The sequence below is a fragment of the Platichthys flesus genome, chromosome 4, assembly GCF_949316205.1.
Source record: "Platichthys flesus chromosome 4, fPlaFle2.1, whole genome shotgun sequence".
Lineage (NCBI taxonomy): Eukaryota > Metazoa > Chordata > Actinopteri > Pleuronectiformes > Pleuronectidae > Platichthys > Platichthys flesus.
Window position 1 is genome coordinate 10,974,453 of NC_084948.1, and position 17,820 is coordinate 10,992,272.

General features: G+C 42.5%; 1 protein-coding gene across 5 annotated transcripts; it reads left to right on the forward strand.

Moving 5' to 3' along the window:
- LOC133952137 (leukocyte elastase inhibitor-like) lies at nt 1–5,841 on the forward strand. Of its 5 annotated transcripts, none has more exons than XM_062386444.1 (8): nt 1–101; nt 2,112–2,360; nt 3,107–3,346; nt 3,896–4,033; nt 4,135–4,252; nt 4,339–4,475; nt 4,604–4,765; nt 5,312–5,841. In XM_062386444.1, exons 2-8 carry the CDS (start codon nt 2,280–2,282, stop codon nt 5,723–5,725), a joined length of 1,290 nt encoding a protein of 429 aa, XP_062242428.1. In that variant the 5' UTR covers nt 1–101; nt 2,112–2,279; the 3' UTR covers nt 5,726–5,841. The 5 variants fall into 5 exon arrangements, with proteins under 5 accessions (XP_062242428.1, XP_062242427.1, XP_062242431.1 ...); XM_062386443.1 differs by lacking the exon at nt 1–101 and adding an exon at nt 994–1,502; XM_062386447.1 differs by lacking the exons at nt 1–101; nt 2,112–2,360 and adding exons at nt 994–1,266; nt 1,377–1,502.
- The last annotated feature ends 11,979 nt before the right edge of the window (nt 5,842–17,820 follow it).

The following is a 17,820-nucleotide window of genomic DNA, read 5'->3' on the forward strand; positions in this document are numbered from 1 at the left end:
CCCACTGTGGGTTTCTCAGGAGGTGCTGAAGGTGATGTGCACCATGGATGACCACATCGTCCACGGACCGAACCCCACCGTGCCCACAGTTTCCGTCTCAGGTAAAGTCGATGCCACACAAACATGCAAACATCTGTATGAATGTGTGAGTGTGAAGACCGAGACTGAAATATAAACCTCCAAAGTGTCCCTTCTAGAGTTCATTGGAAAAAGGTGTTCAACCGTGAGAAATCATTGATCATAATCATTTTGTTTGGTTCTCCAGAAACCATCTGGATGGTCAGCAGCAGTGTGTCTCTGAATCCTTCCATTGACCTCAGATGACACGTTTGGGAGAACCAAACTCACATTCGTATCTTGAGTAACTTTGACGAACTAAAGGATCCAAGTACTCCCACTACAGTATCTGGTCCGGCAGCTCCTTTGAAGAAAACTGAAACGTGCCACAGTGGTGAAAATAGAGGGGTTGAAAAATGTGCAAAACGTGACGGTGTGAGAACACTTTCTGGAGCAAGCGTGTGTTCCTGCAGCTATTTTACAAATCATAAACCAGCATGGAAAGAAAAGCAACACATCAAAAGATACACAACAAATCAGATTTATTCAGTTATAGTTTATTAATTCAAAAAAGTTCAATTTTGACTGTCAGTATGATCTACTATGATCTATGATCTATGGTATACAGTATGTTGTTTCATGTTAGAATTTGGTAACATTGTCAAACATACAGAGCTGTTAGTGGAATCTGAAATGAACTGATGAGATTTGTTTGTGGTTCTAGAACAGGGGTCTCCAACACGTCGCCCGCGGGCCGGTTTTCAGTAGTTTGCCAATAGGTTCACAGATTGTGTTAAAAAAAAATGACGACAATAAACCCAACTGTTCCCATTTCATCCAATCAAGCACAAATAAGTCTCACCCCCTCCAATCCAAAATAATAAGAGAGGCTTATCAGCTGTCAATACAAAAGGTGATTGTTTTGTTAAAGTCTGAACCAAACCCATTACAGCAGCTCAGCAGCGGACTTGCGCCTACATGTTGGACTGGTTACTTTGTAGGCAAGCTGAAATACAGTGAGGAGTTTGGTAGACAACGATGGTGGCCAGGCCAAGAAAAAGCAGAAAACGTACTATTTCCACGTGGAGTGGGAAAGCGTTTTTTTTTTTTTTACAAATGTGAAGGACAAGTGTGTGTGCCTCATCTGGGGGACCAGCGTTTCAGTTGGATGAAAAAGTAACGTGGAGCGCCACCTCACTCAAGTCCACGGTAACTTTGCACATGATTTTCCTGCAGGCAGCTGGCTACGGACTGAAAAGGTGAACCAGCTAAAAGCAACACTTAAAAAACTTAACTGGTCTTTCATCCAACCAATTAAGAAGGCCAACGCGGCAACGGAGTAATCGTTCAAAGTGGCGCACATCCTGAAAAGGCACAAAACGCCGTTCACTGATGGCGGGATGGTGAAGGATGCAATGACCGCACTGGCCGAGAAGTTATTTGAGGTCTGTAGTGGAAAAATAACTAACTCCTTTAGACTAACTCCTTATGACTCCTTGCTTCCTTCTTCAACCTTTTATGACCCCATGCAATGCGAGGGTGACACAGGGATGTTTTACTGTAGTAGTGGATTCTCCTATATTGATATAAATGTCAAAATTATATAAAAAGTTATCACAGAAAGCCCCTTTTAAAATAATAGGGGCTTTCTCTTGTTTTTTCCAGATTTCCATCACAGGACCGTACTAATAGTCTCGTACTATATTATATTGTAATATCACCTCATAATAAGGCAATCGTGAATTTTTCAAACAAGGTGTTTCCTGAATCTAACACAGGTCTAACAACTAATCCGCTCATCTTATGTGTCAAGCATATCACTCTTGATGACAGAATGTCTACAAGGAATATAATCTCTTTTCTTAGCACTGTGAGTCTGTGCGTTGGCATATGATCATATACATCTCATTGATATTTAACATATGTTCCTATCAGGTAGTTTGTCTTTCTTTTCCAAAAAAAAGAATCTTTTACGTCTGTGATAAGTGTTTGTGTGGTGCATTCACCCTCTTGATGTGTGAGGTGTTTCTCACGGTCTTGTTCTCTGTTCAAAGTTGCCGGTTCCTCCCTCTCCTCCATCCCCGCCTCGGTTCAATGAGCCGCCCTGTCTGGCATGAACGGCAGAAGAGATCTCCTCCTGTCTACGGTCGTACACATGGCCTTCGTGGAGGTGAACGAGGACGGCACGGAGGTGGCTGGGGCAACACCAGCCGTGGTCACTAATGGTTGCTGTATCTTTACAGCAGACCACCCCTTCCTCTTCCTCCTCAGGCGCAATAAAACCAAGTCCATCCTCTTCCTCGGCAAGTTCTCGTCTCCTCAGAGGTTATAACCAGGAGAGGAAGATATTCAAATAAAAGCTTAATCCTTTAAGTTTTTGTCTGTTATTGCACTGAAGTTATAGATGAAGCTATCAATTAATGAAAAGTGTTTTTGATCCAAAAATGATCTGTGTGTTGATTTTGAAAAGAGTCGTTGTTCATATTTGAAAGGCACACGATTAATATGAATAATAATGATAAGCTGTAGTTATAGAGCACTTTTCAGATTCTCAATAAAAGTGACAAAGATAAATAAGACACTTTATCAGAGTCATCACACAAAGAGGTTGTGCAAACATTTCCTCATAATTGTGTTTTGAGGAAAGTTGGCTAGCAGTCAGTGGCTTATTGCCCAGTCACGCGCCACGCCCACCCATATACTGTATATATATACTGGTGTACGTGTTCCTCTCCTGACGGCTCAACCTCCAGGTTCACATTCTCCGCTTCCACATCTTCTCATCTCTCAGGTATTTTGCGTTTATTATTTTCGTATCTGATTTGACTTGTTGGGGATTTTTCTCGCTCTGTGAGAGAATGTTTGTTATTATTTTGCGCCATATACAAATCAAAATGAGTTTGGTTCAATCCCAACTCCTCTGGTGAGTCTCGGGGTTCTCTGCATATTTTGTTCCGCAAAAAATTGTAATACAATCAAGCAGCAGTCAGTTGCATTTCTGTTCAGATTTAAAAATATATGTCTAAAAAGCAGATTTTGTTCATTACAGGACAACTGTACATCCTCAGCCATGGGCAACCACAGCGTCCACCATAACTTCCATGGCAACAACCCAGGCGTAGTACACTTCTCAAGCCCTGTCGACATTCCAGACGATGTGCCGCTGTACCGGACTCTGAGCCATGCAAACCCATCAGGGAATATGTTCTTGTCTCCGCTGAGCATCAATTCAGCTCTGGCTATGGTCTACCTGGGAGCCAGAGGAGAAACAGCTTTTCAAATGGAAAAGGTACATCACACTATGTCTCTGTTAGCTGTCATTCAGCGAGTTAGAGCTGTCGGAGCAGTTGGTTATGATGGAGCGGACTGAACAGGGTTTCTAAACCACCTGTACTTCTGACTCAAGATAAATCCCCTGACACAAGCTCCAGTATGCGCTGTTCTCTGGCAGCAGGACATTGAACTGACAGTTGAGTTCAGCTCATTAAACCAGTTTGCTTTCGGAACCGAAGAACAAATCTTACAGTTACTTATTTGTATCTTATTTTCGTCTCATCTATTAAGGGCTTCATTGTCTCAATCGGGTTTCCAGACAAGAAATCTCTCTAAACATATTCTGCGTAAGAATGTGTAGAATTTAAAGGTGAGAGAGGAGATTTTGTCGCCTTCTGATTTATACATTATACAGACATTTTACAAGTGGGCTGGCAGGAAAACTTCCAGAAAATGTTCTGAGCAACTGACTCGGAGATTAGCTTCCTCACCTACAGACCCTGGACTCTTAGGTGCACATCTGAAAGCATTTAAATGTCATGTGTCAATCCAAACTTCAAAACAGGTCCTGGCATTCGAACCTGGTGAAGAGGTCCATGCTGCCTTCAAGAAGCTTATCGCAGAAATCAACTCACCATCGGCATCATACATTCTGAAAACAGCCAATCGTTTATATGGGGAGAAAACCACAAAGTTCATCCCTGTGAGTTTTCATTTTCCACTTATCACAGCAGAAATTGATACTTAAACAGTTTTTTTTCTTTTACTTGCTTGAAAGTATAAGATGAAATCTGCTCTCTGCAGCCATTCCTGGAAGCCATAGGTAAGTACTACAAGGACAACCTGAAGACTGTGGATTTCATCGGGGCTGCGGAGGCGAGCAGAGGAGAGATCAACACCTGGGTCGAGAAGCAGACAGAAAGTACGACTTTGCATCTGAATTGAATGAAAAAGGGGATAAATCTTTCTACATTGTTCTGAACTGTCAGGTTTTTTTTTACATTTCAGATAAAATAAAAGATCTCCTGAAGGCAGTCTCTGATGGTACGAGGCTGGCTCTGGTCAATGCCATCTACTTTAAGGGAAACTGGATGTATCGCTTTGATGAAGCAAACACCAAAGAGATGCCCTTTAAAGTCAGCCAGGTAAAAAAGTTGCTTATCACAATTTAGCATGTTGTGCTAAAACTAGAGTAGATACTAATTTCATTTAAACTTACAATGGGATTTGTTAGAAACTTGATCCCAACGGCTCAGTTGTTTCTGTGTGTCAGACTGTGAGCAAACCAGTCCAGATGATGTTCCAGAAGAAGAATCTGCACTACAACTCCATCGATGGCCTGCAGATCCTGGAGCTGCCATATGAGAAGGAGGAGCTCAGCATGTTGATCCTGTTGCCTGCCCAGTCCACAGACGGATCCGACCCTCTGCTGAAGGTACGCAGAGTTCAATCAATCGTTTTTTTTCATATTGAGAAGCTCAGATAAAACCGGCTGCTCACTCCCTGTCGAGCACCTAACAGCAGACAGACAAAGATGGAGACAAGCTGGTGAAGTAAGTTTCACATCTGTGCACTAAACAGCCAGATATTTTCCTGAGGAGTTGGTAGACACCAACATGGTGAAACTACTACATGTGTATATTATGCTTACAACTTACAACCTGTGCAATCTTATTTGTCTTAAACAGAAACTGTGTTTACTAAACAACTGAAGTTTAGTTAAAAGGAGGCAACAGCAACTGAATCGATGAATGTTTTTTTAGGGGGTAGAATATACAACAAGATGGAGAATAGCCCTTGTAATGAACTTATTAATGCCTACCACCAGTTGGTGTTATCGGATGATAGCGACCACCAGCAGAGGTTAGGTACATAACATCTGTTGTGTACCTTAGTTCATCACATGTTTCAGCCTTTTAATCACAAGACACCCTCTTCTTAGTCTTTAGAGACGTGAGAACATGTATTTGCTCTGTTCCAGCTGGAGGAGGAGCTGACGCTGGAGATGCTGAATGGATTGACCGACAGGGAAAACATGTTAGTCCACTCGGACATCCACGTTCACCTGCCAAAGTTCAAAATGGAGGTGGAATACAAGCTGAACGAGCCTCTGTCCGAGATGGGCATGACTGACGTGTTCTGCCCGTCAAAGGCCGACCTGTCTGGCATGAACGACGGAAGAGATCTCTTCCTGTCTACAGTGGTACACAAGGCCTTCGTGGAGGTGAATGAGGAGGGCAAGGAGGCGGCTGCGGCAACACCAGCCGTGGTCCCTCAGGGTGGCCCTAACTTGAAGGAGGAACACTTCACAGCAGACCACCCCTTCCTCTTCTTCATCAGGCACAATAAAACCAAGTCCTTGCTCTTCCTCGGCAAGTTCTCGTCTCCTCAGTAGACAGAACCAGAAGAGCCAAATAAAGGCTAAATCCTTTAATATGGGCTTTAAATTCTGGGGTTTATGCTAATTGGCTTGTTTTTTTTTTAATTAATAAAGACTAGTTTTGCTCCAACCATGATTTGTGTGTTGATTTTGGATAGACAATTTCATGAGTTTGTGTTCCCCATGTCAAGGAGCAGCATCGTCCGGGTCAGACTCGTACACAACAACAGAAGCTGTCCAATATTGAATATGTTTCACATGGTTTCAAATAAGTGAGATATAAATGTGCAGTATATTTCCTGCTGTGACAGAATCACGTAACATATAAACCAAAGAAAGAATAATGATGATGAAGAGGTGAGCCAGCAGAGTTTGCATCAGAAAGTATTCCTGCAGTTTATAGCAGAATTAAAAACTGAAGAGCAATAGTAAAAAATGCACCAATGCCCACTTCCGAAAAAGGCAAAAAATATAAAAATAAATGTAATGCATTTGAAGATAGTTTGCGTCAAAGTGAGGCGATAACACCGTCCAGTTTCTAAATGGTTCCTACCATCCCGAGCAATGACGGCTCCAACAGGCGGATCCCTCTCAGCGTGAGGGAGAAGGGAAAAGGGAGGGAGGGCTTCTATAGTGGGGAAGTCTAGTGGCAGTTATAACAGACGGCCCATAGGTTTATGATGGTTGCCAGTGGTTACACTGTGACCCTCCTTGATGGGTGAGGACGAGACATTATCTCAGCAAATCCCACAGACACACCTTTCAGTGTTTGACAAGACAAACCTCATTGCTTCTCTGTAACAAGTTCACAGACGTCTAAGATTTCAATGTAAATGTAACTACCATACATTAACTATCAAGAGAAGATTTGATGTTGTAAGCCCTTGTTTGTCATGAGTTACACCCATACAACATTCACAGCATTCTCTGCTTTTGTTGTGGCAAGAATCCAGCTCCATTCAGGAATCTCCTGCTGCGTATACATTTGAAAGGAACACTATATAAATGTAATATTACTTTTAACTAGAAAATTTCTCCTGCCAAGAAATTTCAAATGGGTGCCTTGCTTGCTGCCAGATCCACAGACTAAACTTGTTTGTATTGGGAAGAGAGACAGACTGTGTCAATTTGAGAGAGAGGGAGAGCGAGAGTGAGAGGCCCAGAGAGAGAGAGACACCCAGAGAGAAAGGATTTATGAAAACTGAAGGCTACCACAGGTTCTCTCTCATGTTTGAATGGGGAAAGTGAGGTGGGGGGTATTCAGCTGCAACATAAAACTTCACCACTAGATGTCACTTAATACCACAAAACTGAGCAAATAACAAGATGTCTGTTTTATCGTGAAGACAACGGTGTTAACAGACACGTCTATGTAACTCGTATGATCCTGTATATATACTCTCCTTCCCGCTTTCAGCACTGCGCTGGTTTAGCTCAGTGGTTACTTCATCTAGTTTCTTTCAGAAAAATGATATCCAGTCCCTCACGGGATCGAAACCACGGGCGCTGTCCAGTGTTTTCTTTCTCTCTCCTTCACTTCACTCTTACATCAACTCCAGACTTTGGTCTTACACTGAACTAATATATCGCCTTTTCGCCATTAAAACGTTGAACACTTATTACCGAAGTGAAACCAGTCAAACGGAGCTCTGACAGATCAAAGCGTCGTGGAGACTTTGATGTTGTTGTTTTCATTATATTCGCCCTGAGCGTAGATTAAATCTTATTTTTTCCTGTAAATGTTCAAGATTATATTTTGCGGTGAATTTGTTAAAATCGTGTTGTCAAGCGCATCATCACACACCTCAACACTATGCTCAACACTGATCCCTCCTGGCTGAGTCTGTAAACGTCCCTGCTTCAAATGAACTATGTTGTAACCACTGATATGGCTCAGGCGTAGAGGATTACTTATTTTAGAGTAAAAAAGTGAGTTACATTCGTGTTATTAAAAGTCTCAAGATTTAAATCAAAAAGCTGATGTTATTTTACAATGAAAGAATAAATGATAGAAATGTAATCTCCATGTACACAAAATTAACAAGAATTATCAATTTTGCACTCATATGAAAATGATAGAATTCACTGGATGGATTTTATGCAAAATTTTGAGACTGAGGTTTTTTATTTTGCAAGGGATTCAAAATATACTAGGTAAACATCTATATTTTTTATTTACTTCTAAATATGATACATACCTATCAGAATGATTTAGTTTATATTTGGAAAAATTTGCTGGATATCTTTAATCTTACATTTCTCGTCATATATGTTGATGACATCCAAATGCAATTCAGATGGAGTTTCTCTTAATATCGGTCAGTCCTGTAGGAGTAGCAGAGTTTTTTGAAATAATTTATTTTCAGTTTCATATGTAGACATCCACCTTGTGACATTGTTTAGTAGTAGTGGTTTAAAGCAGTTGCAACAAAAACAGTGATAAAGTCCGTTTTACAATCTGAAGGTATGGACTTTTAAACAAAGTGGAGTCTAATGGAACACACTATTGAACATTATGGGAAATGTAAGATCTTGTGTTGTAACAGTTTTTCCCATACTAGAGACTAAAAGTCACAATATTTCAGCCTCTGTTGCTTCGACTTCTATTCAGTTTCTTTACATTCACTCTTTGTGGGTTTTGTTTGGTTTTGATTAAGTTCTCCTCTGTATCAGCAACAGAAATCTAAGACACTGACAAAAATGTTTCAGGAAAATGTAAAGAAACTATCTGAGCTGCATCTGCTCTTCCAAATACCACAAATGACCAGTAAAATAGTTTCTATTTCTTTTTTGATTAACCCTTTTTTATTAAAATATTAATGACATATCTTATCAGTTCCATGGAAATCAAGATGAAGCAACACCTCTGACCCAACCACACGAGTTCATGGAAAAAAACGTGTTCAACTATTTGAAAATCCTCCAACTTTCCTAAGATGTTCTGGCAAGCAAGGATGGGGGTAGGAGGTATGCTCTCCCTGCCTCCGGCTCTGCATGTGTGGACCAGAACAGAGCCACACCACAATTATGTTTTGAAAGGTGAACATATTTTTGTTTTGGATGGCTTGGAGTTGCCCTGAAGCTGCTGGCTGTCTATGTTTCCCGCTGTGGATGACCGCATCGTCCACAACCTGAGCCCCACCTGTCTTTAATATAAAAAAAAAACACCTCAAAGCTGTAAGATGTGTTTTTTCAGAACAACGACGAGGTGGAACTATATTTCTGACATTAAGTGTTTACAGCGTTTTGCCTTCGCTGCCGGTTGTTGAGTCAGGACTGATAAGAACCAATCAGGAAGTGAATGTTGACGACTGGGTCATTGTCTTCAAATGTCTGCGTTTTTGTCGTCCACACTACAACAGTTTTCAAACTAAAACGGGGGCCAGGGCATTTCCAAACTTCACCATTGAGGTGTGCAAAAACTTGGGAGTCGTGTAAAGTAGTCACAGTGATGCATTTTTTATAACTGTCGTGTGAATGTAGCCTGAGATGTCCACCTTGTGACACTGTTTAGTAGCAGTGGTTTAAAGTTGTTGCAACAAAAACAGTGATAACGTTTTTTTAACAAGCTTCCCACACCCAGGGATGGAGCTGTAAAGACCAGCTTTGTGCTATCCCCCAAAATCGCCAAAAACAGTAAGCCATTCTCTGATGGGGAGCTTATCAAGGAGTGCTTGGTGGACTCCGCTGCACTAATATGCCCTGAGAATAAAGAGGCATTTGAGACGAACCGTAACGAGAAGGATCGAGGACATCGCGGGAAATCTCGAGCTTCAGCTGCAAAAGAAAGTAGTTGATTTTGACTTTTTCTCCTTGGCTCTGCATGAGAGCTGTGATGTCCGCGACACAGCCGAGTTACTCATCTTTGTACGTGGGATGACGAAGGACTTTGAGATTACCGAGGAGCTGGCAGCAATGCGGTCAATAAAAGGGACGACGACTGGGAGTGAGTTGTTCACGGAGGTAACTGCATGCTCGGACAAGCTGGGACTCAAATGGGACAAACTGGCAGGTATTAGACTGAACATGGTGACATAGGCTCCCACACAGATGTCAGATGGCTCAGTCTAGGCAAAGTGCTTAAAAGAGTATGGGACCTGTGAGAAGAGATATGAGAGTTTTGTGAAAAGAAAGGAAAGGACATCCCAGAGCTCTCAGATGCAGACTGGGTGGCAGATTTAGCATTTGCTGTTGATGTCACTGCACTAATGAATGAGCTAAATACCAAGCTGCAAGGCAAGGGCCTATTTGCACATGAAATGTACAGCCTGATGAAGACTTCCATGAGTAAGTTGCAGTTTCTTTCAAGTCAGTTGGAGGGTAACATTCTCAACCACATGCCAACACTGAAAGAAGCCAAACCATCAGTTGATCACCTCCGCAGGTACTCATCCATGTTAGGGGCACTGCATGGTGAGTTTTCAAGAAGATTTGAAGACTTCAGAACAGTTGAAAGTGAAATGCACAACTGTTGACCTGCAATCTGATACACTACTGGCAGAGCACTTTAAGTCAGTATCACTGCTGGAGTTGTATTCTTCTCTCAAAGGGGAGAATTCCAAACATGAGGGGGCATGCTCAGAAGATGTTGGTTATCTTTGGATCTACTTACTTATGTGAACAAACATTTTCTGTGTTGAAGTTTAACAAATCCAGATACAGATCCTCTCTCACTGATGATCACCTGTCAGCTGTCCTTCGCATATCCACCTCAGATATTCCACCTGACTTCAGTGCACTTGGTCATGCCCGAACAGACTAGATTTCGCTCACTTAACAAGAAAAAAAAACAGAAAACTAGCAAATGGAGTGATTAGACTACATGCAAATAGTAATGGCCCTTTGTATAAAGTTACTTTAAAGCTGATCTTTGAAATACTGCTAAAAATGGAAATCAATATGAAGCAACATCTCTGACCCGACCACACGACTTCATGGAAAAAAACGTGTTCAACTATTTGAAAATCCTCCAACTTTCCTCAGATGTTCTGGCAAGCAAGGATGGGAAGGTGGAGGTATACTCTCCCTGCCTCCGGCTCTGCATGTGTGGACCAGAACAGAGCCACACCACAATTATATTTTGAATGATAAACATATTTTTGTTTTGGATGGTTTGGAGTTGCCCTGAAGCTGCTGGCTGTCTATGTTTCCCACTGTGGGTTTCTCAGGAGGTGCTGAAGGTGATGTGCACCATGGATGACCGCATCGTCTACAACCTGAGCCCCACCGTGCCCACAGTTTCCGTCTCAGGCAAAGTTGACGCCACACAAACATGCAAACATCTGTATGAATGTGTGAGCGTGACGACCGTGACTGAAATATAAACCTCCAAAGTGTCCCTTCTAGAGATTTCTCAACAAGGCATCTTTTGTCCTCCGTGCATCACACAGATGATGGAGGCCCATCTGAGCAGAGACCAAGCTATCAAGGCCTGTATAGCCAAAACATCTGCGGTGATGGCACAGCTAGGTGAGGTAAGAGCAAAAGACTGTGAGGACTTGGCAGTCATCAAACAACTCAGGAAGGAGCAGACCAAAGTCCGTCCTGTCTTTAATCAACATCAAAGCTGTAAGATGTGTTTTTTCAGAACGACGACGAGGTGGGACTATATTTCTGACATTAAGTGTTTACAGCGTTTTGCCTTCGCTGCCGGTTGTTGAGTCAGGACTGATAAGAACCAATCAGGAAGTGAATGTTGATGACTGGGTCATTGGCTTCAAATGTCTGCGTTTTCGTCGTCCACACTACAACAGTTTTCAAACTAAAATGGGGGCCAGGGCATTTCCAAACTTCACCATTGAGGTGAGCAAAAACTTGGGAGTCGTGTAAAGTAGTCACAGTGATGCATTTTTTATAACTGTCGTGTGGATGTAGCCTGAGACGTCCACCTTGTGACATTGTTTAGTAGCAGTGGTTTAAAGTTGTTGCAACAGAAACAGTGATAAAGTCTGTTTTACAACCTGAAGGTATGGACTTTTAAACTAAGTGATGAAAAGTAGAGTCTAATGCAGGCCTGGGCATTGTACGGCCCCCGGCCTGCATGCAGCCCTTTTGCTCTCCGTGACCGGCCTGCGTGATGTCAACGGAATATTAGGAATCACACGTAAATAAGTCAACATCATGCCCAGATTACAACTACATTTCTTTTATTTTGAAGGTGCCTTTTTTCAACTTTTTTACCTGACATACATCCTGAATGCCCGCGAGCGGATCATGTGTTGGAGAACGGAGTTTAGGAGAGATGTGAGTTAGCTGTTAAGGCCAAATTATAGTCGGGTTGCACGCATGCACGCAAGACACGCAACAAGCCCCTTTCGTGCCCTCTGGCGGCTTGCGTGCGTCCGACAATTTTTCTAACTACACGACAAAGCGACGCGAACCTCACGCAGCCCGCCAGGCTTGTGATTGGTCTGCTTACTACATCCTGTCCGGAGTCTAGTTTCCGGTTTCATGCCCCACAATACGCGGAAATCACGGAAGATTTTAGAAGAACGAATATGGACCAAATAGAAGAGCACTTGGCAGAAGAGATCCGAAAGTATGACCACTTGTATAACCCGTCACTGACTGGCCGATTCGTCCGCCAGAAATAGGCTATGAGGAGCCAGAGTGGCGATGTAAATAAACAGTCGACGAAGAAGAAGACTTCTCTTCTTTGTGTGTTTTGTCTTTGAAAAAAAAACGTTACTCCGCCTAGTGTTCTGGCGGTGAATTGCACGCGCAGCACGTTAGAGAAGTATAAACCAAAACGAGTCCGTCGAAGCAGCTGCGTGGCCTTCCACGGTTTCAGTCGCAGGACTATAATTAGGCCTTTAGTCCGCAAAAATGTCAACCCACGTTAAGAAAAGAGGGGTTCGATACAGAATGTAGAGCTTTAAACGAGACATGGACTGCTAAGAATTTATTTACTGAAGTCAATGGGAAAGCCATGTGCTTAGTTTGCTGAGAAAAGATCGCTGTTTTTAAGAATTACAATTTGAATCGCCATCATGAGTCAAAGCACAGAGAGAATTACAGAAACGTGACCGATGGAGAACGTGCATCGGAAGCTTTGCTAGCCAAGCTGGGGAAGCAACAAGGTTTCTTTACCAAGCTTCCCACACGCAGGGATGGAGCTGTAAAGACCAGCTTTGTGCTATCCCCCAAAATCGCCCAAAACAGTAAGTCATTCTCTGATGGGGAGCTTATCAAGGAGTGCTTGGTGGACTCCGCTGCACTAATATGCCCTGAGAAGAAAGAGGCATTTGAGAACGTGTCCCTCTCCAGACGAACCGTAACGAGAAGGATCGAGGACATCGCGGGAAATCTCGAGCTTCAGCTGCAAAAGAAAGTAGTAGATTTTGACTTTTTCTCCTTGGCTCTGCATGAGAGCTGTGATGTTCGCGACACAGCCCAGTTACTCATCTTTGTATGTGGGATGACGAAGGACTTTGAGATTACCGAGGAGCTGGCAGCAATGCGGTCAATAAAAGGGACGACGACTGGGAGCGAGTTGTTCACAGAGGTAACTGCATCCTTGGACAAGCTGGGACCTCCGGCTCTGCATGTGTGGACCAGAACAGAGCCACACCACAATTATATTTTGAATGATGAACATATTGTTGTTTTGGACGGTTTGGAGTTGCCCTGAAGCTGCTGGCTGTCTATGTTTCCCGCTGTGGATGACCGCATCGTCCACAACCTGAGCCCCACCTGTCTTTAATATAAAAAAAAACACCTCAAAGCTGTAAGATGTGTTTTTTCAGAACAACGACGAGGTGGAACTATATTTCTGACATTAAGTGTTTACAGCGTTTTGCCTTCGCTGCCGGTTGTTGAGTCAGGACTGATAAGAACCAATCAGGAAGTGAATGTTGATGACTGGGTCATTGGCTTCAAATGTCTGCGTTTTTGTCGTCCACACTACAACAGTTTTCAAACTAAAACGGGGGCCAGGGCATTTCCAAACTTCACCATTGAGGTGAGCAAAAACTTGGGAGTCGTGTAAAGTAGTCACAGTGATGCATTTTTTATAACTGTCGTGTGAATGTAGCCTGAGATGTCCACCTTGTGACATTGTTTAGTACAGTGATTCTCAAATGGGGGTACGCGTACCCCTGGGGGTACTTGAAGGTACTCCAAGGGGTACTTGAGATTTTTTTTTAATATATTTAAAATTAGCATCCATTCAAAAATCCTTGAAAAATAGTTTTTTAACAAATATTCAATAAAATATAAGTGTAAGTTCATGAACTAAATTTTATATTCAGTAGGCTTTCAAATTTAATTATCCTAAAAAATCTGAGTCTCCCCCATACCGATGGTTTGACCCAACCTGGCACACGCCACCTGTCATCACCTGTCATCACCTGCCTTGAAAACTTCAACAGTCGAGTTGAAGTGCAGCAGCAATGCTGCTGAAACACAGAGGGACAAGTACCAAAGAAGGTGAAACCAGAGCAGAGAGCCTTCAATAAACAACACCGTGAGAGCTTGTGCCTCTTCGGAGGGGCGCTAAAACGTAAACCTTTTCCGTTGTGAAGTTAATGATTCATAACAAGAAGTCCGCGTCTCTACCGGTACCCTTTCAAAATAAAATAAAAGTAATACAAAGCGGAAATGAAATTGTATGACTTTAAAGCGAGCAAATATTTCACAATTAAATAACAGAAAGACGCTTCAACAATATTAACAATAACATAGATTGGGTTATTTACACTTTTTGTTTTTTCTGTGGGGAGGGATTAGCCAACAGTGGCATTAAGCCACCACATCTTCAGCGGTATCTCCAGACAAAGCATGAAAGTCATGTTGGTAAGCCAATATGAGTTTTTTAAGAGGAAACTTTCTGAATTCAGGTCATCTCAAGACACAATGCAAAAAGCCTCCCCGAAGCAAACGGAAACAAGCTACCTGTCAGTATTCTTTTCGATCCTTAAAGAAGATATTTTAAGATGATAAATATTAAAAAAATATGTTTTGAGCTAACCTTTTATTTAAATGTATATTTAAGTTCATGAGTTCAGTTTGAGAACATATCTTTATTATGTTTCCAAAAGAGGTCACTTTAAGTTGATAATTATATTGAGGTGCACAAATCTTTATTTATAATGAGATAATAATAAAAGTCTTTAGTTATTTTTATATCTTTTTATTTCGAAATAGTTCAAGAGAGACCACTACAAATGAGCAATGTTATGGACATTGATGGAGTTTTAAATTTGAATGTGTCTAGTTACAAGGCTTAATAAATCACATTACATCTTTCTTTCAACCAAAAAGGCTTTGCGCTGGTTAGGGGGTACTCTTCAGCATTTTTTCTTCGAAGGGGGTACGTCACTGAAAAAAGGTTGATAACCACTGGTTTAGTATTAGTGGTTTAAAGTTGTTGCAACAAAAACAGTGATAACGTTTTTTTAACAAGCTTCTCACACCCAGGGATGGAGCTGTAAAGACCAGCTTTGTGCTATCCCCCAAAATCGCCCAAAACAGTAAGTCATTCTCTGATGGGGAGCTTATCAAGGAGTGCTTGGTGGACTCCGCTGCACTAATATGCCCTGAGAAGAAAGAGGCATTTGAGAACGTGTCCCTCTCCAGACGAACCGTAACGAGAAGGATCGAGGACATCGCGGGAAATCTCGAGCTTCAGCTGCAAAAGAAAGTAGTAGATTTTGACTTTTTCTCCTTGGCTCTGCATGAGAGCTGTGATGTTCGCGACACAGCCCAGTTACTCATCTTTGTACGTGGGATGACGAAGGACTTTGAGATTACCGAGGAGCTGGCAGCAATGCGGTCAATAAAAGGGACGACGACTGGGAGCGAGTTGTTCACAGAGGTAACTGCATGCTTGGACAAGCTGGGACCTCCGGCTCTGCATGTGTGGACCAGAACAGAGCCACACCACAATTATATTTTGAATGATGAACATATTGTTGTTTTGGACGGTTTGGAGTTGCCCTGAAGCTGCTAGCTGTCTATGTTTCCCACTGTGGGTTTCTCAGGAGGTGCTGAAGGTGATGTGCACCATGGATGACCGCATCGTCCACAACCTGAGCCCCACCTGTCTTTAATATAAAAAAAAACACCTCAAAGCTGTAAGATGTGTTTTTTCAGAACAACGACGAGGTGGAACTATATTTCTGACATTAAGTGTTTACAGCGTTTTGCCTTCGCTGCCGGTTGTTGAGTCAGGACTGATAAGAACCAATCAGGAAGTGAATGTTGATGACTGGGTCATTGGCTTCAAATGTCTGCGTTTTTGTCGTCCACACTACAACAGTTTTCAAACTAAAACGGGGGCCAGGGCATTTCCAAACTTCACCATTGAGGTGAGCAAAAACTTGGGAGTCGTGTAAAGTAGTCACAGTGATGCATTTTTTTTATGTACCTGGGATGATGAAGGACTTTGAGATTACCGAGGAGCTGGCAGCAATGCGGTCAATAAAAGGGACGACGACTGGGAGTGAGTTGTTCACGGAGGTAACTGCATGCTTGGACAAGCTGGGACTCAAATGGGACAAACTGGCAGGTATTAGACTGAACATGGTGACATAGGCTCCCACACAGATGTCAGATGGCTCAGTCTAGGCAAAGTGCTTAAAAGAGTATGGGACCTGAGAAAAGAGATATGAGAGTTTTGTGAAAAGAAAGGCAAGGACATCCCAGAGCTCTCAGATGCAGACTGGGTGGCAGATTAAGCATTTGCTGTTGATGTCACTGCACTAATGAATGAGCTAAATACCAAGCTGCAAGGCAAGGGCCTATTTGCACATGAAATGTACAGCCTGATGAAGACTTCCATGAGTAAGTTGCAGTTTCTTTCAAGTCAGTTGGAGGGTAACATTCTCAACCACATGCCAACACTGAAAGAAGCCACACCATCAGTTGATCACCTCCGCAGGTACTCATCCATGTTAGGGGCACTGCATGGTGAGTTTTCAAGAAGATTTGAAGACTTCAAAACAGTTGAAAGTGAAATGCACAACTGTTGACCTGCAATCTGATACACTACTGGCAGAGCACTTTAAGTCAGTATCACTGCTGGAGTTGTATTCTTCTCTCAAAGGGGAGAATTCCAAACATGAGGGGGCATGCTCAGAAGATGTTGGTTGTCTTTGGATCTACTTACTTATGTGAACAAACATTTTCTGTGTTGAAGTTTAACAAATCCAGATACAGATCCTCTCTCACTGATGATCACCTGTCAGCTGTCCTTCGCATATCCACCTCAGATATTCCACCTGACTTCAGTGCACTTGGTCATGCCTGAACAGACTAGATTTCGCTCACTTAACAAGAAAAAAACCCAGAAAACCAGCAAATGGAGTGATTAGCCTACATGCAAATAGTAATGGCCCTTTGTATAAAGTTACTTTAAAGCTGATCTCTGAAATACTGCTAAAAATGGAAATCAATATGAAGCAACACCTCTGACCCGACCACACAAGTTCATGGAAAAAACCGTGTTCAACTATTTGAAAATTCTCCAACTTTCCTCAGATGTTCTGGCAAGCAAGGATGGGGGTAGGAGGTATACTCTCCCTGCCTCCGGCTCTGCATGTGTGGACCAGAACAGAGCCACACCACAATCATATTTTGAATTAGAATATATTTTTGTTTTGGATGGTTTGGAGTTGCCCTGAAGCTGCTGGCTGTTTATGTTTCCCACTGTGGGTTTCTCAGGAGGTGCTGAAGGTGATGTGCACCATGGATGACCACATCGTCCACGGACCGAACCCCACCGTGCCCACAGTTTCCTTCTTAGGCAAAGTCGATGCCACACAAACATGCAAACATCTGTATGAATGTGTGAGTGTGAAGACCGAGACTGAAATATAAACCTCCAAAGTGTCCCTTCTAGAGTTCATTGGAAAAAGGTGTTCAACCGTGAGAAATCATTGATCATAATCATTATGTTTGGTCCTCCAGAAACCATCTGGATGGTCAGCAGCAGTGTTTCTCTGAATCCTTCCATTGAAGAAAACTGAAACGTGCCACAGTGGTGAAAATAGAGGGGTTGAAAAATGTGCCAAACGTGACGGTGTGAGAACACTTTCTGGAGCAAGCGTGTGTTCCTGCAGCTATTTTACAAATCATAAACCAGCATGGAAAGAAAAGCAACACATCAAAAG

Excerpts from the sequence above, each read along its gene's own strand:
- LOC133952137 (XM_062386444.1), top strand. The coding sequence starts at position 2,280 with ATGGTTGCTGTATCTTTACAGCAGACCACCCCTTCCTCTTCCTCCTCA. Across the intron at positions 4,034-4,134 it reads AAACCACAAAGTTCATCCCT|CCATTCCTGGAAGCCATAGG; the intron begins GTGAGTTTTCAT and ends TGCTCTCTGCAG. Across the intron at positions 4,766-5,311 it reads GATCCGACCCTCTGCTGAAG|CTGGAGGAGGAGCTGACGCT; the intron begins GTACGCAGAGTT and ends GCTCTGTTCCAG.